Here is a 26,774-nt window from a genome sequence, read left to right as displayed (position 1 = left end):
GAGTGCAGTAAGGCTTGCAGGTGAGTGGGCTCAGGCAGAGCATGGGGGGTAGATACAACTGGGGATGTCAGGCTGCAATTATTCCATATTTTAAATCGAATTCAGGGAATTGCAGCGTTGAAACACTTGGGATTTGACCGCCCACAGGCGGATGAATTCAGCCCAGCTTCAGGCTAGAAGTGACCCCACGGCAGCTGCGTGCTCCTGGCACACCGTGTCCTGCATCTGCAGGATGAATCTGTTCATCCACTTGAAAATCGACCCCAATGAAAAGATAATAACCCATTTTTGTGGTTGGAACCTAGGATGAGCTTGCTTGGGTGGCTGGATGGGTGCTTGTGAGGGGTGGCTGAAGCTGGACCATGAAACAGGGATGAAGCACCCTGCTTGCTCCTCGACTGCGGTGTGGGACTGGCATGACCTGCTGCTGAGGAGGAGGAGGAAGGACACCTTCAGCCCTATGGGTCACTTGAGGACCTAGCAAAATGAAAGCGGGTTGTGCTTTCTGAACCCCTCAGGGAGGAGGAAGACAACCCCAAAGAATTTAATTTGGGGAATCTGAATTTGGGTGTAATTTGGGAGTTAAAATGCATTTTTCTGTAGATAATGTGCAGGCGTGCCAGGGCCCATACTGCACCAGGTACTGCCAGCAAGCTATGGCCCAGGGTATGCGTCAGACAAGTTTTTGTAGCGAAGTGCATCCCAGATGTGCTTTCTGCAGTGATGAGCAACTTTCCCCATTCTCCCCTTTTGCCCAATTGGAAGTGATGCAGGGAAAGGCTCTGCTCCTCTCCTAAATAAGCTCATTCCTTGTAAATGAGTAAATTGGCAGCTGCAGATCTACAGCCTTTTGTTAAGCAACAACCAGATGGCTTTTGTGGTTTTTAGGTTTTTGGTCAGCTCTGCAGATCAGATGCAGGGGTTTTGAGCTGTTGAAGTTCCAGGACAACCCAACTCCTTTAGTTGGCTGAATTGTGTGGCTCCGCGCTCATTTGAAGTGTATCCTGGCGTATCTGTTTTCCTCACCCGCCTGTTGTGAGCACAGATGCATTGGAAAGCTGGTTTTTAGAACACCCAACAACCCCCATCCTGATTCCAGCTGTGGGGCAGCTGCTGGAAAAGCTGCCACAGTGGAAAGCTGTGGAAAAGGAGTGGAAAATTAAATATATTAAAACCAAAGAGGAATTGAGAAACAAAAATGCCACTGGTCCTTAGGCACCGCGTTTGCCTCTGGAAAGGAGGGAGCTTCTTCTGCTCAGGCGCTGAGGAGCTGAGATGTGAAGCTTCCCTCCAGAGAAGCTCAGGCAGGGACGAGGTTGCTTTGCCTCGGGAGCTCGCATTCACCCCATCTCAGGACCCCAGCTCCTGCTAGAAACATGCTGTTGTATTGCACACAATGCACGTGTTGTATTAAGTGCTGCACAACACAGTGTCAGTATACCCAAGCTTTAGGCTGGGTGGTTGCAGGTGTGGCTCCCCCGTTGGGTCGTTGCTCCAGAAGCACTGAGAGCATTCCCACCCCCGGGACTGGACTCTGACGTCAGGCTGGAGAGGGGCAAGGCCATCGGGCTGTGATACAGCTTTGAACCCTCTCCAGGGCTGCAAAGAGGCGAAGAACCCAGGCATCTCAGAGCTCGAGGAGACCTGTTCCTGATGGAAAGCACGTTACGAGGTAAGGAGCTTCATTTCCCTCTTTTGTTAAGGGAAAAACTGCCCATGGCACTTTTTGTGCAGGGGTTGCGTTTGATCGTTTTCTTTCCTTACTATTTTAATCCAGTGTCATGCTGTAAGAGCTGCACTTTCCAGCTCTGTTCTCTGGCAAACACTGAGCTTCACATCAAAATGTTTAAGAGGCAAAGAAGCAAAACTAGTCTGCTTTTCCGGGTGTGATTTTGATTCTCGCTGCTGATGTACTTTGGCTCGAGACAGAGCTGCAGGTTGAGCACAGGCTCCTTCCAGCTGAGTATCCCCCCCTTGTCCCCCCTCCTCCAGCCTTGCCATCACCAATAAAGGCTTCTAAAAGCACAGACCCCCAAACTTCACTTCTCTATGAATGAAAGCATTGAACTTTGACGCAGAACAGGCTTAGAGCTGTTTTTCCTCCAGTTTGGAATTTAAAACTGTGTGTTAAAGAGCGGAGTCGGTGCAAACCTCTCCCGTATTTGCCAGGAGTTAAGACAGGGCTGTGTAGGGGTCAGATGCAGGTCTTTGTTTTGACACTGACTGGCAAACAGCAGGGTTTATAGTGAGCACGTTCACCTCTGCGCTCTCCACGTGCAGGGGTTGATCGTTGCCTCTTGGAATGCTGGTGCCTCCTCTGGGAAGGAGCGCGCTGCTTTCTTCATAGCCAGCATCGAGAGGCTCCTGCCAGTGCTCCTGAAGGGCTTTTAGGAGCTCGTCACGATATGCTCTGTTAGGTTGTTATTAGAGAGGAAAACAAGTCTGAAGAGGTGCCAAATGGGAAATCCTTGCGATGGTAAATAAGGAAAGTGGTTCTTTGGGACATGGCTTCCTGGGACAACCTTTGGTATAGCAATGATAGACACAGCATCCCAGTAAAAGGGGAGTGTGTTCCTGGAGAGCAAGAAGTTTGGGTGCATTTGCTGAGCCCTGGGGAAGGAAAATGCTTCCAGAGGCATCCAGCCTCTTACAAGTGATGCTCTTTACAGGTTTAAAGCTTCTCAAACACCAATGCCTCTAAATAGATTTCTGATGCTTGGTTTTGTCTTCTGAGTCAGAAAGTTTGACTTTCAGGTCTTGTGGAGGTGCGAGTCCCACTTACTTTTCACGCCTTTTGATATCTAATTGAAAGTTAAATTCTTCTTGATGAAGTCTGTGCAGCTTTTGCAGGCAGCATCACTTGTTTGAATTTCTGGCTTTATGTTCCCAGTATTTGCTTCTTGCTCCACAGGCAAAAATACGATTAAAACTGGTAGAAATTTAGCTGGAATTTCCTAAAAGCTTTCAGAATTGCTCCATCTTTAGTTTTAATGAAGTGTTTGTTATGTCTGCAGACGTTCGGTGCAGCTCTTACAAGAGCACAATGTTTTCCATGTTATCCAAATGCTCCAGCGTGAGCCCTTGTTTACTGCCCCAACATCCCTGGGCTGCTGCTTGAGTTCACAGCAGCTGAAACCCAGACCTGCACAAAAAACCACTAATGCTTCCTAGAAATCCCTTCCGGATTGCCTTTAACCTTCACTGCAGGCTGCAGCAGGGAAGCACAGGAAAGAGCTCCAGGCAGGGAAAGCAGAGCGCCAGGGAGATAAACCTTGTGCTAACAGTCAAGAGAATAAACAGGGATTCTGGATCCATTGCCCCCGGAGTATGCAAATATTGAATTCTTCCAAAAACAAACAGCGAAGGGAACAGAGTAGTAAAACCATTTATTAACTCCAGCTGCCCAATGTGTGTAACCGGGAAGTGATGTCCAAGGGGAAAACAGCACTGAGCGTTTGAGCTTGCTTTGAATTCTTTTGGTTCCAGCCATTTTAAAGGATTAAAATACAACAACATGTTCTGAGGTTCCCTCCCCTGCTCTCTTCCTGGGGAGGTTGTGAAACCGGTTGCTCTGAAGCTGCTATTGTCTCTGCACAGGATATTTGCTGTTTGGCAGCATGGTTAATATGCAGAAATAGGAATATCCCCCAATAGATACTCTCTGGTTTGTATTTCGAAGGATATAAAGAAACACATTGGTGTGCTAATGCTGCCCTGCGCTGCCTGTCCCAGAGCTATAATGCATTATGTTAGCTTTTGGGTGAAAATAGAGCAAATCGACTCCTTTTGGCACTCAGGAGCTGGACTTGACCCTGCTACTGCAGATCATGCATGTGTTAAGTATTTTGAATAACTGCATAAAAAAGAGCATTAAAATGTAGAACTGCTTTCTTCTATATGATTCTATTCTATATGCCGTTCAACCTTCTCGCGTCTTTAGTACAGGACAAACTGGCTTTTCTTTTATGTACATGAAGAATCAAACTATAGCCAGTTGGATGCCTCTTTCTACAAAGCCTCTGGATGAAGAAGGATAAATCTGTGCAAGTGGAAGAGGCAGCTTAGTCCAACCCAGATCTCTGTTCCCTTGGGTTACCCTGGACTGTTTCCTTCAAACTTCTCCTTGGTTTGTCCAAACTGTAAAATGGAGGGAAGTTCTTAACCTTTGGCATGGTATTGGTGTTTACCTGAATAAATATATTCATTTCCAGTGATCTGTTTCATTCCATGACTGTATTCTAAATAATAACATTTTCTTTCTCTTCCTAGATGGGAAAATGCAGGGGATAGTCAAGAAAGCCTCAAAAATACTTCAGCAAACCCAAGCCCTCCTATGGAAAAATATCCTTCTGGTGTGGAGAAGGAAGACAGAAAGTTTTCAGGCAAGTATTGCTTCTTCCAAAGGTTGGGATTTTCACTACGGATGATTTTTACTTTGCATTGCTTTTATGCTGGGTGATACATGAGAAACCTCAGCTGGTCAAGTGGTTTGCTGGAAAATGTCAGACACTACAATATCACAGCATAAGAAGGTCTTGTTACAAAGCTGGCTTGTGGCTTTTGGTTGTTGATCCCATTTCTACACTGCCCAGAGGAACACAATGTCCAGCTCATGATTACGGGTATAAAATCATCAGCAGAGCTCGCTGGCTCCAGTGCTAACGAAACATGTTTTTCACGTCAAATATCCTCGTATTTTAATGTTATTATACCTGTGAAATGGTTCTTCATCACTTACGAAAGGCAGCATTAATGGCTGGAGGAGCTGGACCATGCATAGCAGAGCTGGATGAGGAGGGTATTTGAAGATACTTCCCATACCACCCAACATCCAAGTCATTGGGCTGTGACTCACCTCTGCATTTCCTCCCTTTCACTAGGAATGGATCACATCGGTGGTTTTCCTCTTAATAATACAAACATCAGCAAGTATAATATTCCATTACCCACGGCAAGAAATCCCTTACGAGTTCCTGGGGCGGTTGGATGATCCAGCCTTTAACACTACGGGAGTTACACTCGCATACACGCCTGTAACAACCACCACCAGGCACATAATGAGCAAAGTGGCTTCAGATTCTGTAATGACAGGTAACGGTGCCTTTAAATCCTTGGTATAGTTGCACAGTCTGATCTGACCCTGATGCAGTCATTGTGTGCAGGGAGAAAAGGGTTTGGACAAGACAGTTCTTGAGGATATAGATTGTGACTGATGCCCATTTTCATGTTTAATAAATGTAATAATGTAAAATAATTAAAGTTTCAGCTGTGGTGGTTTTATTCTTCTGTTTTCCCTTCCTTTTTAATGCCAGGTATAACAACAGAAGAGGTGGACAATGAGAAAGAACTGGAAACAAGAGGAATTTTGGAGGAAGACATCATTGGTGTTGTTTTTAAGGATGATTTCTCCTACTGTCTCAGATTTCAAAGCTACAGTGTGGTGTCTCCAAATGATGCCTTTGAACACATCGGTAACAAAACAAATGAAAGCAGAGGACTTGATTTTACATTAAGAAGTGCTTAGATGGATCAGTGTGATACCGTGCCACTGAGCAGGGATCAAAGGCTCTATATTCTAAGGGCTTTTGAAAGATATTAATTCAAATTTGAGGACTTGTTTATTTAGAAGGAAACAAATGTCAGAGAGAAAAGCTTTTAAGACCATGTTATCCACAGTACTTTTTGTTCCTTTCCGTTCTATGTCTTGCCATGTCAGATCATGCCTGGAAAATGAGCGTTGTGTGTGCACTTATCTACATCTAACATATACCGTATGGGCATATAGATTAAAGCATAAATCTACACGCACATTTGTCCATATTACTGCTACTGTGACCAAAAGCACTCCTATTTACTGACTAAAAGCAGTAAACTATCCAAACCAAACAGTAACCTTATTATGAGATGAAAATCAAGTGAGTTCATCAGTTGATGGGGAAAAGAGAGAAGCATTTTGCTAAGAACTGGTCTTGGAAAATGGAAATGCTGGAGAGGTCATTTGTCCTGTCTACACAAGCTCTTTACAGACGTGACCCTAGCTCCAGTGTGCTCAGGGTTTCCTGAAAGAGCTTCTCTCCTGCTCTCAGCATTGATTCTTGATTTCCTGACCTTTAGGTCAATTACATTTTCAAACCTACAGATTATACATAAGAATTTATATACGTATCTATGGAAATATATAAAATTCTTCATTTATTTTCTTTCAGATACCTGCTCCAATTTTTCATCAGGTACCTGCAACGTTCCCTTGTACTGGTATGCAGGTTTCCTATCGCTGCAGTCCAGCATCGATGCAGCAGTGATAGAAGTAAGTGTGATCACGATGGAAAATAACATTTTCTGTTCATTCCAGAGTTACCTGTAAACTTAAAAAAACCAACAAAAACCGAAGCCAAACCAGGTCATTTTCTGTGACCATTAACTTTTTAAATAGAGAGATTCAAAAGATAAAAGAATGATAGATCATTCTTCTCGCTCAAGGTAGCGTTAGTCTTTATTACAAGGCAATACAAAGAGATACTAAATATTGATGTTATTTGCCACTTACAAATGAAATGTTGTTACTGACAGACTAATAATGAACACTAAGGAGAACCTGTTTGTTCTGATGTTGGCTGTTTCATTGCAGCAATTTAAATGAATGGCTGATTTCTTTCCTTTAGATGAAAACCAACCGTTCTGTGTGGGAAGAGATGAAGTCAATCAGTGGCGTTCGTCTGAAGTCGCCCTTGATCAAACCCGTGTATAAACTGGATTACATTTGGTTCATTGTTTACATTATTTTGTGCTTCTCCCCATACATGTACTTTTTATCAGTGAAAATTATAAGAGAGAAAAAGAAGCTGAAGGTGTTAATGCGAGCAATGGGTTTGCAAGACATCGCGTTCTGGTAAGTCTCATAAACTGGGTAACTACGGGAATTATGTATATAAAATGTATACTAGCTCGTGGGATGGATGTGGGCCTGGTAGCACTGCTCAGCTGAGAAGAGTAACTCCCCAGAGCCAGTAGCAATCACTTGCAATCACCTTAGTGTGATCAGATGCCCTGTGGCTCTTTGCTGGCATCATTGCCTCTGCAGAGATTTAGGTAGGCACAAGACATGGATATTTATGCAACCTGTTCTAGTGGAAGGTGTCCCTGTCTGTGGCAGGGGTTTGGAGCTGGATGAGTTTTAAGGTCCCTTCCAACACAAACTATTCTATGATTTGCACCTTTCCAATCTGGAAACTGTAAATAGAAGTGTGTTTGGAGTATTTGAATTAAAAAGAGTGTGACTTATATCACATATTGGCTACATCAGGGCAAGCGCTGTCATGTACAATAGCAAAAATAATCATGCCTTCATTTGTAGGTTATCCTGGAGCTTGCTGTACACTGTTTATGTTTCAATCACAGCAACTCTGCTGACACTGATCACCATTGCAGGAGTTATCCGTGACCACAGCTTTTTTGAGATATACTTCTTTTATTTCTTTTATGGCACAGCATCTGTAAGTCTGCTTTTGTCTTCTTAAATGATGCACAATCCTTTTCCTAAGTCAAACATCTAAAACTCAAAGGCTACAGAGTGCTCTGGGGCTGGGCATTGTACGAGAAAGTAACAAACACTTCACTACTGGGATTTATCGTTATGTGTAGGCTAAGATCTCACTCATTATATTTTGGGGGATTCAGGTGTGAAATCAGAGTAAAGAGAGGTGCTAACACCAGCATAAATGGGAAGGCTTGGGCTTCCTCCTGGCATCCAGTCTCCTAAGGAGTTTGAGAGGGATCTGATCTCTCTGCCCCTATAGACCTGTTTGCTAAATGAAAGCCTTATGATGTGCCACTTGAATCTGTAGGGGACAGCTGAAACTCAACTGAGTCTCTGATTTTGCTCATTGGATTTTCGTATTGGTGTATTTAACCACCAGCAGAAATTCATCCTCCTAACTGCCGGTTTTCCCTGCTGCAGATTCACTTCTGGTTTATGCTCAGCTCATTGCTACAGCAGCCAAATATTGCCAGCTTTGTGGGCTTTGTCCTTCACGTCCTCTTTGGATTGCTGGGCTTTTCGACATTGTTTGAAAAGCTACCATTGTATTTGGAATGGATTTTAAATGTCTTCAGTCCTTTTGCCTTTACAGCCGGCATCTCACAGGTATGTCAACTCTATCCTGAACTTATCAGCTCTGTGTATATCATTAATTTCAATCTCTGGAAAATTATCCCAGCAGTGGGATGTGTCTGGTGGGTGCCAACATCTGCAAGAACCATGAGGTCTTGAAGTGCTGCCTTAGCAAAAATTATGTGCATCACTCTTCTGGTGCAACAACTTTGAATTGAGCTTACTGAAGCACTTCTGATACTTGTGGTCATGAGAAAGTGTTGCCCTGCTTGGAAACAGCATCATGATTATGAGTGGACGTGGCTTTCTGGTGACAATGGTCACGATGACACAGCAGTGTATTACAGTACTACTCAGCATGTAGTGTTTCTGGCTAAAGGAAGTGTTGCATCTGACTCGTGCTATTTTGTTTTCCCTTAGATGTTAAAATTAGACAAATATGGACCAGCCTTTACGCCAGAATTGTACCCTTTCTTTAACCTGTACCTCATACTGAGCCTTGACAGTGTCTTGTATTTGCTGTTGGCCATCTACTTCGATAAGGTTTTGCCTGGTGAGTAGAAATCTGAGGGAAAGAATACAAATTTCCTTCCATTTTTCTTCAATAATCCTCTACCTTCACAAGGAGAAAGTTGCCAAAGGGGTCATGGATAGACTGGGAAAACAGTAATCTACATGGAACATCAAGAAAGGTGTCCTAATAGCAAGCAGGTTTTGGTTGATATTTCACCCGCTCTGTTTCTAAACCAGGCAAGTATGGAGTACCATACCCACCTTTGTTCTTCCTGAGACCATCCTACTGGTGCAAGCCCAGGAGTGAGTACATGGGGGTACAAGCTGGTGGTGACAGCAGCCACAATCCTGTCCTCAGCAATAACATCGAGCCAATGCCTCCAGGCTTTGATGGGAAGGAAGCAATCAGGTAAAGACTCCTGTAGGCATGACAAATACCATGCTACATGTTGTGTATGACTCTAGAGAGCATAGCCATATTGCACTGATAAATGTTAGACTGAGCCATTTAGCATGTACAGATAAGGTTAGTGATAAGCATGTGAAAGGGGGAGGGTTTGTTCAGTGTTTTATTCCACTCCAGAGCTGGATTTGAAGGTTTATTGGGCATGTGCATCCTCAGTGCCAGGGACCAACTCACTACCCTGCACTTTCCTCTTTGCAGAGCAGCACCAGTGAGTCTGACCTCTTCACCATCACCTTTAAAACACTGCTGATGGAGTGTGCTGCATACAATACTGTCATTTGCATCCTTATGGAGCTTGTTTGGCCCATTGCTGTTACTGTCCATTGCATGTTACTGGAAAGCAAACATAAATCTGCTAAAATAATAGCCAGGCCATTGCTTTTAGTGTGTTGCCACATTCCCTAGGGCTTTCTGCTTCATTCACTAAGTGCTCACTGAGTTTGACTTTGAAAACTTTTAAACACCTTTAGAAATGCTCCTTCCCTAATTCTGCTTTTAAGAGTACAAGAAATGGATTCCAGAAAGCAAACCCTTCAGCTGATAAGGAGCAGGGCCAGTCTGAGGAGGAGGTTGAGAACCATTCTTCCAGCACTTTTCCAAGGTTATTTTGAGGCAGGAAATGTGCCAGAGTTGTGAGATCCAATAGTAACGGCTTGCTTATCTTTCCTTTAGACTAAACAACATTAAAAAAACATACAAGAAGAAGGACAAGAGAACAGAAGCTCTAAGGGGTAAGAGAGGTTTTGTAATGCTTTTAATTTCATTTTCCAATAGACACGAACCCAAACTGCTTTGGAATTTACTGGATGTTCTTAATGCTGCCTCCAGCACTGTCAAAAGCCGTTTTGCATTGGTTATTGCTGTCTGGGGTAAATGACTGTCAGATTTCCACCTAGTTATTCTCTTCCTGTTCACTCCAGGAAAGTAAATATTTATTACTTCTTTGCAACAGTTTAAGTGTCCTTAAAAGCTGTGGCTCCCGCAGCATTGAACCGCTCGAGAAATCCCCTCTCAAACCTCCCTTTCTAACTGCAAACTACTTTGGGCAAACAAAACTTGTGTCTTTGGTCCCTGGCTGTAGCTGAGGCTGCTATCGCGGCCTGAGCCCTGTTCTCCAAGCACTTGCCCATCTGCCAGCTGCAGGTATGCAGGTGGTTGGTATATAGGTGTATATATAGGATGTTTGTTAGATGCCTTGGTTTAGCAAGATCTCCAAGTGATGGTGGAAGTATCAATATGGTCTCAAAGCTTTATGTTGACAAACAAACCCCCCACACACAACCCACAGAAATACAAACCAAGTCTTTTCTTCTTAAAGGAAATAAGGTAGCAAAGTCTGGCTGCTTTGGAATAACTTGAAATCCCACGTGTTGGAAAGGCTATGGGCTTTTCTCCTTCTGCAGACTTTCTCTTGAGCCGTGCTAAAATAAAAGGTTATAAACCCCATAGAAAACAAAAGCCAAAATTCTTTCAATATTGAAGTTAATACACTTGTTCCCTCAATTCATGGCTGCAAGTTCCTAGCTAAGTCTAGTCCTAGCTTCTGAAGATGTAATCCATGGTTTTGGATCTGTGTTTTTGCCTCTCGGTTTCAGAAGTGTCACTCCTCTGTCATACTTTGCAACAAGCTACAAGTCTATTCCTTGCAAACTTCATGCCAATGTTATCCTATTTCTATTCTAGGTTTGTCCTTAAGTATATATGAAGGCCAGATCACTGCATTACTTGGTCACAGTGGATCTGGAAAAACTGCTCTCTTAAATGTGCTCAGTGGATTTGCCAAGCCTTCAGCAGGTAAGGTGATGGACCCCAGTGCTGAAGAGGAGAAAATGGTTGCTTTTCCAAGTGTAAAGGGGTAAAGATGCAAACCCCCATTTTTCCTCAGTCATCCAGTCTGGCTTGTTGCCAGCGCAGATTGCTCCATCAACATGAGCTTCAGGGCTAATGCATCCCTTATGGATATACTCATGTGTGCAAGCATGCACAGATGGTTATTTCTCAATCTGGATGGCCTGATGTTTTCCATGAGCTGCATACCTATAGGAGATATGTTCTAGTTCTGAAGGGAGAGATTCTGTGCTCTGAAATATTTTGAAGTGGTATTAAAGCTTTGGACAACACAGTTATTTTGCATATTATTTCATAAGCAACATCCACAGAGCTGGAATTAGTGTCCAAGGCATGAACACAAAGCGGTCTGTGCTTCACCTTGAACTGGGAAATACTGTACCATATGAAATCTGTTTCCGTCATTCCTGTCCGCAGGGTCTGCAATGATATACAACCACAAAGTTTCTGAAGTATGGGATATGGAAGGAATTCAGGCAATGGTTGGGATTTGCCCTCAGTTAAATTTGCATTTTGAAGCCTTAACAGTGAAGGAAAACCTGAGAACTTTTGCTCACATCAAGGGGATTCAGCAGAAAGAAGTAGAGCAAGAGGTTGGTATGTGCTTGTCAGTCACTGACCTCTGTTGTACGGCATCTTGGACAGTTTGAGCTTTATAAAGGACTATAACCAGCATTTATGACATGGATTAGTGGTGGACTTGACAGTCCTTCAGTAAAGGTTGGACTTGATGATCTTAAGGGTCTTTTCCAACCCAGCTGATTCTATGATTCTATGAATTAAAATGCAACCAGTGCTTTGGAAATCTGGCTCTTGTCTCTCTGTGTCGCCAAGGTGCAAAAGGTTCTCTCAATGCTGGACCTCACTGACCTTCAGGACGTTCATGTCGATGCTCTGAGCGGAGGACAGAAAAGAAAATTGTCTCTTGGAATTGCAGTTTTAGGGAACCCCCAGGTAGGGAATGGTCATGTTTACACATACACAACACGAGCTGTTGTAGCACGTAGCTTTGCATTTTGACTTGGCACACAGACATGCGTGCTTTTCCCCTGGCATTCACGATCTGCTGACCTACTAATTCACTTGTCTGCTGGATCAAAGATTCTAGGTCAACAAGAACTGTATTTTAGGTTAAAAGGGTAATAATATTATAGTAGGAGAAAGCATAAATATGGCTGATACTTGAGGATGCATTTTATCCTTGGAATGAGGTGATCAAAAAGCATGAAATGAAAGGATGCAAACGTGGAAATTCCAGCTTGGACACGCAGAGATCCAATCTCATTCACCTTTGCAGGTGCTGCTTTTAGACGAGCCAACGGCTGGGTTGGATCCCTGCTCCAGGCACCATGTGTGGACCCTGCTGAAGGAGCGCCAGGCTGGACGCGTGACGCTGTTCACCACCCAGTCCATGGAGGAGGCCGATGCTTATGCTGGTGAGCCCTGATTTTTGCACTGTGGTTGAATGCACTTCACAAACACAAGTTTCCTGTTGCAGAGCCCTCATATGGGTCCCACCATGATGCCATCTGTGCTCATGGGACACATTTTGTCTGATAGCAACCATCTACCCCAGTCTGAGCAAAGGCTAAAACTGGACTGATGTGCTCCTCCAAGACCTTGCTTGTGTTCTGCATCAGGATGAAGCACTTGCATATTATCTGGATATACCACTAGCAGCACCCACACGAATTAGTGATATTGTTTGAATTATTTCTTCCCTGTCTCCTTATTGCTCCTGGGCTGCGTGGGAAATCTTATACAAGCCTATAAGAATGTATAATTAAAAGATTAACCTTGATGCTTAGGAGAAAGGAATCAATTCAAAAAAGAAAGAACGTTCAGCACTGGCCTTACTCCTCTCAACTTCACTACAAAAATGCCTGTTGAGTTCAGAAGGAGCAGAGTGAGGTCAGTTTGCTGCACTGTTGTAAATCCCCCCTTAATCCTCTGTATCCATGCCTCCTTAGATCGGAAAGCTTTCCTCTCAAATGGGAGATTACAGTGTGTGGGCTCATCTCTGTACTTGAAGAGAAAATGGGGAGTTGGCTATCACTTGAGGTAAATCCTTCTCTTTTCGGTCATTTCTCTTTCTATGAAAAGCTTCTAGTTGATGTCTTTTCTTGTAGGGTCTGTGTCTCTATAGAGTTTCTCTATATAGAGTAATAGAAATCTTGACAAACCTATTTAGAAGACTTTTGAGGCTGCTTAAAGTATCTTGCTTTGGATAGGAAGCTGGTTTTCTTTGGAACCCAATCCTCAAAGCTCTGTGAATGCAGCTAAAAAGACTTTGCAACTCCTTTGCAGACAAAACAGGACCACAGTATGAAGCATTGCAATTTCCACCTCCTCTGTGGTGTCAAAGTGATGTACCACTGCTTTAATGTAAAGCTGTTTTCCTTTGGATTCTAATTTCTGTGTTCTTGGGTTAGCAGTACTGGCCAGGATCATTATTCTTAACCTCAGCTATGGCAAAACCAGGGGCACTGCAGATGCCAATGAAAATCTCCACTGAAATGCTGCCCAGTTTTGGAGGTTTCCCTATGGCTCAATAAACTTCTGCTGGCTTTCTGTTTTAAATGGGTGATGTATGCGTTGGTTTTTTGTCATTTAATATTATAGCAATTGCTTTCTGATACAAACAGGATGCACATAAATGACCTGTGTGACCCTGAGCTTATATCATCCCTGGTCAGACAGTACATCCCCAATGCTGTGCTCAAAGGACAGAAGCAGGGAGAGCTGTGTTATATGCTACCTTTGGAAAACACTGACAGCTTCCCAGGTAAGAAAAGCCTGTCCTTATGCCAGGGTTGTAAAGGGAAACCAAATGGTGGGAAAAGCAGAAAGCAAAGTTGCTATGATGGGAATATCTATATTCCCTGGTCCATACTGCATGGGATTTGGAAACCAAATGCTTAAACATTATCCTTAAAGAAAGCCTCTAATGGACATGCTAATAATAATAATGCAGGTGAACAGAAGAAAATCCAGCAACTAATTTACAAACTACAGTCCACTGAGTCTCCTCTGGTTTCAGGATGGCCCCTGGTAATCAAGGACTCTGAATCTTCTACTTACCTCTAAAAGAGAGCAATAATTTTGCCATGGCTTTTAAGCTATGGAGATGCATGATGTGAATGCTAGAACATGCAACATCAATAATGCCAGTCGGAGCTTCTGCTCAACATTAGCCTTGGTCGCTGGGCTGAGTCTGTTGTTTCTATCATGCAGATCTCTTCAGCCATCTCGAGAGCAGCCTTTCACAGGGGGTTGTTAACTATGAGGTTAGCAGGAAAACCCTGGAAGAGGTTTTCTTGAAGTTGGAGGGTGAGGAAGCCATCGGTCAAGAAGGTAAAACAGTGATTCTGATTTGCAAGGGTGGTATGGTTAAGGTTCCATATAGACATAGGCTTTAGTTGAATGTCTACTGAGTTTCAGTGTGAATTTCGGTAGGTTTTGGTAGGTCAAGAGTTGTATCCAACTTTCCTCTAGTGAATTATGCCTTCTTGGAGAAGTCTAGATGATTCAATCTTGACTTCCCACATGCTTTTAAGCACAAGAATTGAAGGCTGATATTGGAAGGGGATTTGCCTTTGAAGGGTGCATTGCCCAGACTAGGAGGTGAGAAGAAATAAACTAGACAGAAGCATTTCACAAGGGCAGTGAAGATATTGGATGTGTTGCCAGATGAGCCCAGGTTCAGCCAGTCCGAACTCAGTAATAAAAGTTATATTCTAGATAGATTACGGCCCCTGTTCTTTGCCCTTGTTTCTCTTCTGGCTATAAAGTAAAAGCATTCCTCTATCCAGAACAGAAGATTCTTATTGATTGTGTGCGATTAAAATGTGTCCCTTGAACGTTCTTTGTGGATAATGGTATTTCTTGTGCTGAACACACAGAAGACGGACACCTGGAGGAGAAGGACCAAAGCCTCCTGGTGTTTTCCGAAAATGGAAGCACAGCAGTGAGCCGGATGGAGCTCTGGAGGCAGCAAGTGTGTGCTGTGATGAAAGTTCGCTTCTTAAAGCTAAAGCATGAAGGGAAGTTCCTCAGGTCCATGTAAGTACGGGAGCTCTCACCTACTTCGTGCTTTCCAATGTGATCATTCCTTTGGGTGTCTGAGGGAACACTTAAATACTCGTGGTGATATTTAGAAGTCAAAATTAGGTGAAAAGCATTTGAAAGCTGCAGTAATAAGGGCAGTTGGGACTTACTGGTAGAGCTCTGAATTGCTTAAGTTTTAAATTCCCCTTTGTCTTTCTCACCATAAATCACACACTTGAACATGGAGTTCCCCTGCGCCCACTTCTGGCCTGTTTTTCCATTTAGACTGCTATTCTTTGGAGTATTCATCCTTCCAATGATGATGATTTTCATTGTATTTCAACTGTGGGACAGCTCCAGTAAATGGGAAATCACAGCCAGATCATATTTCCTTCCCACTGAAGAGAAAATGCAGGATAAGTCAGCAAACCTCCTCATCGTCAATGACACAGGTGAAGAAGAACATGTGATGTTGATTCGCTTTCTGCATCACTCCGAGTCCTCTTAGAGTTGATAGACCAACCTTGCCTTGCTATTTCTGTACGTCCCTTTATATACTTGTGACTTTGGGAGGTGTTTTCTGTTGGCCAAAAGCAAATCCAGTTTTGGTGATGATAACTGAGTAGCTGATATTTAAAAGAGTAATAAATCAGGCATTTATTTCCTTTTTAAAAAGCAATAAACACCCTAGTTGTGGAAACATACATTGTGTTTAACCAGTTTAATTATAATAGGAAAAAAATAGGGAAAATGAAAGTTGGCTTGTGTTCTGAATGTCTGGGGTTTTAACATATCGCTGCTTTGCAAGTAGGAACTTGCCTATATGAAACTGTTTATACTTACAGAAATACACCTCTAACTACTCTCATTTCTGTTCCTGGCTTGATTTCAGGATCAGAAATTGAGGATTTCCTTGCTGCTTTGAAGACTCAAAACATAACCCCAGAAATAACTCTGGAGAAAAACATCACAAGCATTCCACTGTACAACGGAGCTATAAAAATCTCCCTGGAAGGCAAGGTGAGGGATATTTTTGCTCCTTTCATCCTGTGCGTCAACAGGATTTTCTGCAATGTGTTTAAATGAGGCACAGCAAAATACACACACCAGCAAAAGGGAGAATATTTGTTTGACATATTAAATAATATTGGTAGTTGTGTTGGGGGAACCAGGATTATATTTGGTTCTTGCCACTGCATGCTGCTTTGCAGTGACTTTTAGAGGAAAGCACTAATGCAAGTCTTTTGTGCTCTTCTCCAGGCGCCTTTGTTGTTCATTTTCCTTGTGGCTCCTGTTAGCACATTTCCAGGTCACTGTGGTCCCACCAATAACACTAATTCCTTTGTCATTGCTTTCTGCTCAACCCCTCACTGCTGTCAGCTCCTCCTCACACCTCCCATGGGTGTGAAGGTAACGTCTTTTGCTCTCACATCTTCAGAGCTACCGATTCACGGTCATGTGCAGTGCAGAGCCCATCAACTGCTTCCCCGTGCTGGTGAACATCCTCAGCAACACCTTCCTAAGGCTCTTCAACTCCACCGCGCGCATCCGTATCTGGAGCGAGCCCTTCTACAGTGTGAGTGTCCCGCCTTCCTGGCTGAAAATGAATTGAAATAGCCATGCTGAAGTGATAAGGACTGGATGGGTTAGAAACCTGGTTGGTTGAGCACCCTCCAAGGGTTGGGGTTAATGGTCCAACTGGAGGCCAGTTCCTGGGGGCATTGCTTAGCAGTCAAAACCAGTACTATTTAATGGCAATTTCTTCTGCAGTGTTCAAGTGTTTTACAGGGATTCAGTGCCATGAGACATTTAAGCTTGTCTTATGTGGCAATACGGTAGGAATACATTTTTTAGTATAGGAATATATATAAGTATTATATATAGGAATACATTTAAGTATTTCACAAGTAATTCTTGCAACCCCCACTTTTCTTCAGCATCTGTATAGCAAGAATCAGCATCAAATGATGGTGTCTATCTTCAGCAGTTTACAGTGATACCCATACTTTTTGCAGATTCTAAGATGCTGAATGCTGGGGCTTTTTATTGCCTTGCTTTATGTTCTTAAACACAAATGACTTACCATTAGTGTTATCACTCACTTGTGTGTTTAGTCATCCTAAGAGCATTGAGCTAGCCAGATTTTCCATGGGAAGCTGTTTATTGATATGACTCCACATTTCTCTTCCACAGACACAAAGCCCAGAAGTAAAGAGTGATATCTTTTTCATCTGCCTCAGCTACATGCTGATTTTGGCTGCTGGTTTGCCTCCTCACTTTGCAATGAGCAGCATGGAGGATTACAAGGTAAAAAGCCCGTGCTGGAAGTGGCCGTACACAGGGAGCAAGTGCAAATGCAAGGTCTCTGGAGAGCAGTTCACGTACCGGTGGGCTGTCTGGCATTTCTAGATATGTTATATCTGGATATATATTATATCTGTAGACTGTAGAATAATATCTTAATCTAGACATAATACATCCAGGTATAATATAGAGAAGAAATATAGCCACATGAGCACAGTGTTTTTCCAAAGTGCGTTACCCTCCATCTCAGGGAATCAGTGGGGGCTCTGAACCATCTGGGGGGTGTTAAAGCTTTTGGGGGTCAGGAGGATTTGTTTGGGGTTTTTTTAAGAGTGACGTGGTTTAAAACAATAGGAGAACTAAGAGAGAATTGGAAGAGAGAAGAGGAAGGCTGAGCCAGGGAAGGGAAGACCAAGGATAATGGATAAGGAGGAGCAGGAACGATACTTTAGACTCTTCTAAATCACCTCCATTATCCCATTTGGTTTCACAGCTCCAGGCTCGTGCCCAGCTGCGGCTTGCAGGGCTCTTCCCCTCTGCATACTGGTGCGGGCAGGCGCTGGTGGATGTTCCGCTCTTCTGGACCCTCTTGTGCCTCATGTTTGGGGTCCTGCTGCTCTTCAACCGCATCTGCCCCTTGCAGGCCAGCACCCTGCTGTCCCTGGTGAGCTCTTTGCTTGCAGACTCAAATCCTGCCCCCCCCCTTCACAGTGAGTTTGTCCTTTAAATGCTTTCATTTAAACAGACTACTCTAGGCAGGTTTTCACTTACCCACATCCATCTCCTTGTTGCTGACACCATTCTCTCTCTCCAGATCATTTGCACCATTGGTTATGGAGTATCTCTCGTCCTCCTCATCTACTTAATTGCTTTCAAATTTCGCACAGGACGAAGCAATCGTTACATTTGGTCTTTCATCTTCATTCTGGTAAGTGAAGTGAATCTGAAACGTTTGATTTACACATCTCGCCACTGGAGATTTCATTTCAAATATACCGATATTCAGCAGAATAACCCGAATCCGATTGATTTTCAGTGACAGCCAATTTTTAGCAAGGATACATTAATATTAGAAATACTTTTCTGCTTTATTTCAGGTGAATTCCACTCTTTATATGATCAGTGACCTACACGAAGCACTTTACTTCACCTTCTCTACTTTGATTCCTGTGTTTCCACCTCTGGGCTGGTTGATCTTCAGTACACCAGTGAGTAAACGTGTCCTGCTCAATTCAGTAATGGTCCTAATGGGACAAACTGGAAGAACAAGAGGCACTTTTCATATTCCCTGGCGCAAAGTGTCAACTGTCAAAAGACAACAGGAGAAGAAAAGGTCCAGGCTGGGGATTGAAAGAAGGGGCCAAGATTGGATTTATTAATCCTTTGTTGGATTTGGGGGTTTTTAGTTACAAAGAGCTGTTACAATGACTGCATTTTGGCAGACACGGTAGCGTGGGAGGGGAAAAGGCCTGGATGAAGTAAGCTGACAGAAGGAGGTGAATGACTGGGAAAAGCAGTGATGGAAAAGGCCAATCCAACCTGGCTGATTTGAAGCATCTCTGAATTAGCTGTAGCCAAGGAAGGCACAGCTCTTTGAGGCAGTATGAACCCACAAGAATAAGTACAGATCAAAGCTCCTTTATCCCATCCTGAGGGAAAGCTGAGCATCCTACATCTCGCGCTTGCCCTGTGCTAGGGACTTTTTCTAACTGACTGATCTTCTTCTCTCGTAGCGCTTCTTGTTTTTTCACAGTACCAGTCTTTATGAGACATGGAATCACATCTTCGTAGCTGTCTTTGCAGTAAGGAGCGATTTGATGATGGGTTTTTGGATGACTGTTCTAATGTGATGGACTTGCGCTGGGCTTGCATAACTCTCCCCATAAATAAAGCATGGGCTGTGTGGTCAAAATTTCATGTTAAATGACGGCTGGGAGGTACATCCGAATTATCATGGGCTTGTGTCTCATGTGACCCCTGGATGCTGTATCATATGGGCAAAAGTGGGGGGATTACGCAGAGCTTGTGTATAAGGCAGGGATTTCATTAATCAGATACTCAGTTTAATGCTGCTTCTGCAAAAGAAAGGAGGGCTCTCTGATCCTGTGGGATGTCTGTTGGGGTGCAGATTAGCTGAGCTAAAACTGCAGTGTGAAGTCAAGGCCTTTGCAAATGATCTGCATATGAGATGGAGATATATGTGAAGCACCAATTTAACTTCTTCCCCTTCTGGGCCTTTTCAATAGCGGCATCCCCTTATAGTTGAATCTTACTGAGTGTGATGTTACCTCCTCTCCATACTAACCTAATTAATTCTTTCCTTTTCAGCCTTACATCCATTGTGTGCTTTTTGCTTTTCTCCTGCGCTGTTTGGAGGCGAGATCTGGAGAAGCAGCTACGAGACTTGATCCCATCTTCAGGTGTGAACTGGGCACCAGGGTGCCCTTGTGAGCCTGGTTATCCCAGCCTGTGGGATGGGCTCAGGGCTACACAACCAGGCAGGATCCTGCTGGCTCAACCCCTGACAGCAGGAGGAGGGGACAAGTGAACTTAAAGACCTGTAGCAAAGTGTGGTTAAAGTCATATTTTGGGGTTTAATCAGTTTATCTGGAAGGGAGGGTATTGAGGATGAAGGGAGGGGGATTTTTTGTTCCTTTGGGTTATCATTTTCCAACTTTATTTCCTGGAGTTTCCCTGAATGTGTCTGGTGACAAATTCCCACCCAGTGTGTTGCAATAGAAGGTCAGTTGGCTTACAGTGTCCTAGAGAGAATAACAAATGTGATTCAAGCTTTTTCACATTAAGCTTCATAGCCGAGGTTTCGGGATGTTTCACTCCAGCTGGCCAAGCTGAGAGTTACAAACTGAAATCCAGCATTTTAACTCCTTTTCAAGTGTGTCAGTGTTGCTCGCTGCAGGATGGAGACTTCTCCATAAGTTTCATCAGGTTGGGGTCTGCAACCTCCTCTTTGCTTATCTGCCATCAACAGATAAGGAAGAACTGAGACAAATGTGACTCGGGAGTGAGATGACCAAATACCTTTGAAAATCTGTCATATCTATTTAAATTCTCCTTGAACTGATCGCTGGCATGCATCAAGCAAAGGACCACAGAATCATATCATATCATATAGAATGGTTTGTGTTGGAAGGGACCTTAAAGCTCATCCAGTTCCAACCCACTACCATGGGCAGGGACACCTTCCACGAGACCAAGTTGCTCCAAGCCCTGTCCAACCTGGTCTAGTGGAAGGTGTCAACCTGATCAATACTTACAGGACCAGTCAATGCTTGCTAATGAAGGAAAAGCTAAATCTCACCTTTATTTTCTCATGCATGTCAACAGGATTATTTTCCCCCCATTAATAAATATTGGAGTCGATGCTGCCTGCGCAACACCTCCTGAACTCAAATACATTTTGCAGGGTGCTGGATTAGCACCGCACTGGGAACTAACTTGTAAACCCAATCCTTTCTGGAAGTGATTCCCAGTGACACCATCTCTCTGCCTCCACTTGTAGGATCCAGAAGAGGAGACCGGTCACCCGCCAGAACAGGGAGCACCCAGGAGAGGAGCCCCCAGAAGTCCATGCAGAGAGGGAAAGTGTGAGGATTGTGATGGCCTCACCTCAGCAGGAGGAGGTGAAACCAGCCTTCTGGCTTGTTTTACTTTTCGTTCTCCATCTCTGCTTTCTTAGCTCATGCACTTGTTATTCACCGATCTGATGTCCAAGTGCACGTCTCGCCATTCACCCCAGGGTTGCCCTGGCACCAGGAGGAGTTTAGCTGGCACTGTATTTTAATTCCTATTCTGCTTTGTTTCATTCTGTTGCTCTGTCTCCTGGATTTTTAATTTAGGAGTGTTGTCTTTAAAGAGGCATACTTAATGGTAAGAACAGATGAGCTGTCTTGTGGGATAGGAGCAGAGGTTTTATTTCCCACTTCATCTCTTCACAGGAGTCAGCGATCGTTGTCAACAGTTTGCGCAAGGAATATGAGGACAAGAAAGCCAGTTCCATCTTTAAGAAAAAGAAGAAAGTTGCTGTCAAAAACCTTTCTTTTACTGTTAAAAAAGGTTCAAGTATTTTGCTGAACTCCTTATAAATGACTAATGTGAAGGTCACATTTGGAGACTATATCCTTGTGTATGATCAGACCCAACACACCTGAGCTCCTACATTTTAATTTATGGGGAGTCATGAGCAGTTTTTCCTCCTCCTGTACTTTCAGTTATTGCCTAGCACACAGGGAGGACAGTTTTATTAACAATATTTATTATTAACAGTTCTTGCATCATTTTCCCAGGAGAAGTATTAGGTCTGTTAGGACCCAACGGAGCTGGAAAAAGCACCACTATAAACATGATTTCTGGAGACATAACAGTGACTGCTGGGGAGGTAGGTGACTCCTTTGGGGCAGCTGCAGGGTGATCTTGATGCCTTTATGAATTAAGGATGTGATGAGGCAAGCTGGCAATGCAGCCTGAAAGTCAGGGCATTTATGTACATGCAACCTTATTTACAGAAGTAAGAAGAAAAGAGTGACGTGCTTTGATTTAGTCCGAGCATGTTCCAATTTACATCAAAATCAGTGTTGCAGAATTAAGGGTTTGAGCTACACAAAATCTTTGGTGTGTGTTTGAAACCCATCGAGAAATTTCACACACCCTGTAAGAAATGTTGACATCTAAAAAATGTATTAATAAAGCTCTTCATAAACAGCCTTGCAAACCCAGGAAATTGAAACCGAATGGGAACAGGGTTGGGCCAGCAAAAATCCATCACTTAATTATGTGCAGGATGATTAATGGCATGTGCTGGGGGAGGGGAAATACCATTGCAGTTACAGATTTGGGACTGAATGTTTGAAATAGAAAAGAATTACTAAGGAAAAATGGTCTCATGTTGGTACCTATTACCCAGAGTTTTATGGTAGTAAATATGTGTGTTTAGTTTTGTGAAAGTGCCGGTCTGGATTCAGGTGAGCAGAAGACATGGTAGGTGGAGGTGATCAGTCCGATGATGCTGGCATTCGTTTTCCGTGAAAGAACTTTATCATTTACTTCCTTTTCCTACTGGAAGAGGGGAGATTGAGATGAGCTCTTAGGCAGAAGTTCTTCCCTGTGAGGGTGCTGAGGCGCTGGCACAGGGTGCCCAGAGAAGCTGTGGCTGCCCCATCCCTGGCAGTGTTCAAGGCCAGGTTGGACACAGGGGCTTGGAGCAAGCTGCTCTAGTGGAAGGTGTCCCTGCCCGTGGCAGGGGTTGGAACTGGAGGAGCTTTAAGGTCCCTTCCAACCCAAACCATTCCATGTTTTTATGTGCTCACGAGGTTCCCCAAGACACAGGAGAAAACACCACCACATTTCCAAGGGGTTCACCAATTCACCCCAGAATAACACTCCACAGCTACAGAGGTGTATGTGTTTGCAGGTGCTGCTGAAGGGCTGTGATGGATTTGTCTCCACCTCAGGGCAGAGCATTCCAGGATACCTGGGATGCTGCCCACAGCAGAACCCGCTCTGGCCAGACCTCACTGTGCACCAGCACCTGCAGGCGTACGCCGCTGTAAGAGGGATGAGGGAGGAAGATGCAGCCGTTACCATCAACCGGTACAAAGCCAAATGATTTCAGCTTTTGGTTCTTCTTCCCTTTGGATGCATAGGAGAGGGAAAGGTTTTTCTGGTAGCAAACCTGGCTGCTGTGATTAAGAGGCAGCACCTTCAATGCCTCTTTGAGAAATGGGATCTCCTTCTGATACCTGCTACCTTATACTGTTCTCAATTCCTTGTCAATGAAGATTTTAGCCCTACTTTATCTTGAAAACCCAAAACTTGCTCCAGTTCATGGCCAGTTACATGAGTAACTCACTTTTCCCATTAGCTGTGATGACTGTCTAGAATTCCTGCAAAAATTCTTTAATTTACCATCCAAGCTAGCAGTAAGATCACCAAGTAACCCAAGGTGATGTGTATCAGCTGAAACAAGTATGTTAGTGTCTGGTTCCTCAATACCCCTGACCCAGTATCCTGCCTTAGCAAACAGAGATGGTCATTTCAGTGTCTTTCCTTTCCATTCCCCACAGCATAGAAAAGGCCTTGGATCTCCAGGAGCATTTAAGAACCCCAGTGAGAAGGTTATCTGCTGGAGAAGCCAGAAAGGTTTGTGTTAGACATGTGTTGGCTACTCCTAGCCTTTCTTTGCCTGCTTTCTTCCTTGAACATTGTGCACAGAAAACCATAAGCAGAATGGATTCCTGACGTGATCTGTTTCCATTAGTAGCTTTTGAATCCAGTCTGGCAGGATCCCTCCTTCTCCTCTTTTCCCATCCTCCCACATCAAGTGTTTAATACATGCTAACCGCAAATTGGGTTTACAAGGTAATCACTTCTTCATGCCCCACCATGTGCATCTTCCAGTAAACGGGATGGAAAACCCCTTTCAGATCTTTGGCAGGCTTGGGAGTTTTGGGGGAAGCTGATTTTAAGAGTTTGAAATGTTAACTAAGAACACCTTGAGATGGGGGGTTTTGAATCCCTGTTCCTCCTGCATTTTGGAATCATGAGCTTCAGCTTCTAGGGGATTCACAGGGATTAAAGTGTAGCGGGACAACTCGCTTGTTCTGCTGGTAAAGTAAAAGCAGACCTGACCTCTGTGTCTTTCCCGTTTCAGCTGTGTTTTGCATTGAGCATCCTGGGAGATCCGATGGTAATGCTTTGGGATGAGCCATCAGTGGGCATGGATCTGAAAGGGCAGCGCCGTATGTGGTGAGAAACCACATTTTAGCAGGGCTGAGAAGTGTGTGACAGACTTAACAGGATGGATTTTACCCTCCCTACTGTAGTAACCACCGGGCAGGCAAAGAGGTTCTGCTTTGGTGGCAGAGCACATCTTTATTTCCCCTTTTTCCTAATGCACATGGGATGGGGTACCCTTAAACTCCTTATTCAGCAAGCAGTAAGCAGAACCACCAGACGCAATTTTGATGCCCCAAAAAATCTGAGTAAGCACCGGTTGAACCCATGTATTTGGTATAAAAGATAAAAATTGCTGTTTTCTTCTGAGCAAGATTAAAAATTATAGGTAGTTCTTCCCTTTTGTCATTGATCTCTAGTGCTTAGCTCCAGCTTTTCATCAGCAGTTTATGCTGAAGGTGTAAGCTCTGGAGGGATGCTGACATGACAAGTTGCAACACAGCATCAGCATCCACATGTCATCTTTAAGCAAGATAACTGACAGCTTTTAGTCATCCGCTTATTTATGATTCTAGCATTTCAGTTGGGGCTTGTGAGACATAAACCAGGAGATTTCCTGTGGCTATTCCTGGGAAGTAACTGTGGTCTCTCTGTCCCCAGGAAAGTGATTCAGACAGCCATGAAAAGCAAGGAGCGTGCAGCCATCCTCAGCACGCAGTACCTGGAGGAGGTGGCAGCGATGTGTGACCGCATGGCCATCCTGGTGTCAGGGCAGCTACGGTGGGCATTGGGGTCTATGGGGGCTAGTGGAAGGTGTCCCTGCCCTTGGCAGTGGGTTGGATGAGCTTTAAGGTCCTTTCCAACCCAAACCATTCTATGGTTCTATGATTCTCTATAATCTAATAGAAAATCTTGGTTTGGATTGTCCAAAGCGTGTAACAAACAGTTTGGTAAGGTTGTTTTAGCAGCACAGATTAAGCAGCAGGTGAATTAGAGGACAGACATCTGCCGCTCATATCCAGTGACTGCTTTATTTGCTGATCATGATGGCTGGAGCAATGGTTTCCCTCCTCTGCAGGTACATCGGTTCCCTTGAGGATCTGAAGAGTAAGTCTGGCACAAGTTACCACCTAGAAGTCAAAATGACAGACCCAGGACAAAGTGATGCTCTCCATGCTGAAGTTCTGCACCTCTTCCCCTATGCTACTCGGCAAGAAAGGTCACTGCCCATGGGCTGCACACCCAGCCCAGAGTTGTGCTGGGACTCTCTGTTGTTCCTTGCTCAATAATTCACTCTCCAAGCACCCCTAAGCCTTGGTGCTGAGTCACACAATGATGAATTAATTGGTTTTGTTACTTTTTCAGGACAACTTCTTCACTCATCTACAAGATACCAATGGAAAATGCACTACCTCTGTCCCAGTCTTTCTCCAAGCTAGAAGCAGGTAAAAGGAAACAATCCATTAGGCAAGAAGATTGCTTTCAGATTGTTCATATGGATTTGGTTTTTACGGCTGCCTTCTCCATCCCTCTGCAGCTAAACAGAATTTCAGGCTTGAGGATTACAGCTTGTCATTGCACTCTTTGCAACAGGTATGCTCATGTGGAAGTTATAGGTTAGAAACTGACTGTGTAAAAGCAAGAAATAGCCTGTGACCAGTGTAAAGACTGGCCATAGTGGGGTTGTTTCTGATGTGGCATATTGCAGGTGTTTGTAGACCTCACCAGGGACCTGGAGGAGCACGACCTGGATGGAGCATCCGATGGGACTGTGGAGCAGAGACCGCTTCACCCCTGATTCCTTGGACCCACAAAGGAAATATTCAGTGTATTTCATCAGTGTTACTGATGTGTGTGATCAGCTGCAGCTCCAGGACCTGGTTACCCGTGTCACAACACACATTGCTCTGCAGGTTTTCTGCCTTGCAAAGAAAACAAATCTTATTTTAATAAATAAAGCCTTTATTCTTTGACTAATTGATGCTTCCCTTCATCTGTACCCTGACTCATGAAGATTTGCTGTGCTGAGGAATAATCTTGCCCGGGTGAATTGCTGGTCCCAAGGCAGCTAGGTGGGCACTGTGGCTGTTCATGGCAGCTTGGCTGTTGGAGAGAACCATGTGCAAATTCAGAGGAGGCTCTGACAGCCCCACTCATCCATGGCAGATATTTGGCAGCCAGGGCTAGTTTTAAATAACCAATTAAAACAACTGAATAACATGGAAACTCCCTACATTTGGGCAGCCAGGTGTTTCCCGTGCTGCCCTGTTGTCCTGTTTCTCAACCCATCTAGCCTCGGGGAAAGGCTGGGCTGGGGACCCACTAGAGGACAGTGGCAGCTCCATCCCATGGGACTGATGCAGCAGCAAGACTTTCACTCACACCATGAGCTCCTCTGGTTCATGTGGATGATGCCAGTGATGCAGGTATGGGCGATGCAGGTATGGGCGATGCAGGCAAGGAGGATGAAGTGACTTACGCAGGCGCTTATGGGTGTCTGGGCAATGCAGGCAGGGATGCGGGCAGGCAGGTACCAGCAGGTGGCTGCCGTAGCTCAGTTTTGGGCCCCTCCTGCCAGGAGAAGCCCCCAGGCAGCCACCCCACACACTCTTCCTACACCGGGCTGGTGACACTGCAGCTTTGCAAACACAACCTTTTTGATGACGATGATGATGATGATGAGCCAGAGTCACCTTTTGCTCCTCGCCTGTAGCATTGTGCTGTGATATCGCTGTTGTCTTCAGCCTGTATTGCTGCACTGAGAAGCACACCAGAGTTTGCCAGAGAAAGGATATT

At 44.2% G+C, this 26,774-nt stretch overlaps 1 protein-coding gene across 1 annotated transcript; it reads left to right on the top strand.

Moving 5' to 3' along the window:
- Positions 1-587: 587 nt before the first annotated feature.
- On the top strand, positions 588-25,776 carry LOC308227222 (ATP-binding cassette sub-family A member 9-like; the record flags this gene model as incomplete). Its single annotated transcript, XM_080629633.1, has 39 exons — positions 588-666; positions 4,270-4,382; positions 4,881-5,091; positions 5,313-5,471; positions 6,207-6,307; positions 6,663-6,889; positions 7,355-7,493; positions 7,958-8,143; positions 8,531-8,663; positions 8,861-9,032; positions 9,762-9,820; positions 10,773-10,883; positions 11,355-11,530; positions 11,772-11,891; positions 12,235-12,373; positions 12,908-12,998; positions 13,583-13,722; positions 14,172-14,291; positions 14,840-14,999; positions 15,270-15,436; positions 15,877-16,004; positions 16,423-16,560; positions 17,178-17,291; positions 17,782-17,952; positions 18,103-18,216; positions 18,386-18,496; positions 19,022-19,090; positions 19,617-19,708; positions 20,809-20,929; positions 21,245-21,362; positions 21,593-21,684; positions 22,717-22,895; positions 23,369-23,444; positions 23,956-24,050; positions 24,639-24,758; positions 25,057-25,197; positions 25,344-25,423; positions 25,516-25,571; positions 25,687-25,776. The coding sequence occupies 39 exons, from the start codon at positions 588-590 to the stop codon at positions 25,774-25,776; spliced, it is 4,908 nt and encodes a 1,635-aa protein (XP_080485759.1).
- Positions 25,777-26,774: the final 998 nt, after the last annotated feature.

This window comes from Psittacula echo, assembly GCF_963264785.1.
Source record: "Psittacula echo genome assembly, chromosome: 14".
Taxonomy (NCBI): domain Eukaryota; kingdom Metazoa; phylum Chordata; class Aves; order Psittaciformes; family Psittacidae; genus Psittacula; species Psittacula echo.
This window is presented reverse-complemented; position numbering and strand designations above follow the sequence as displayed.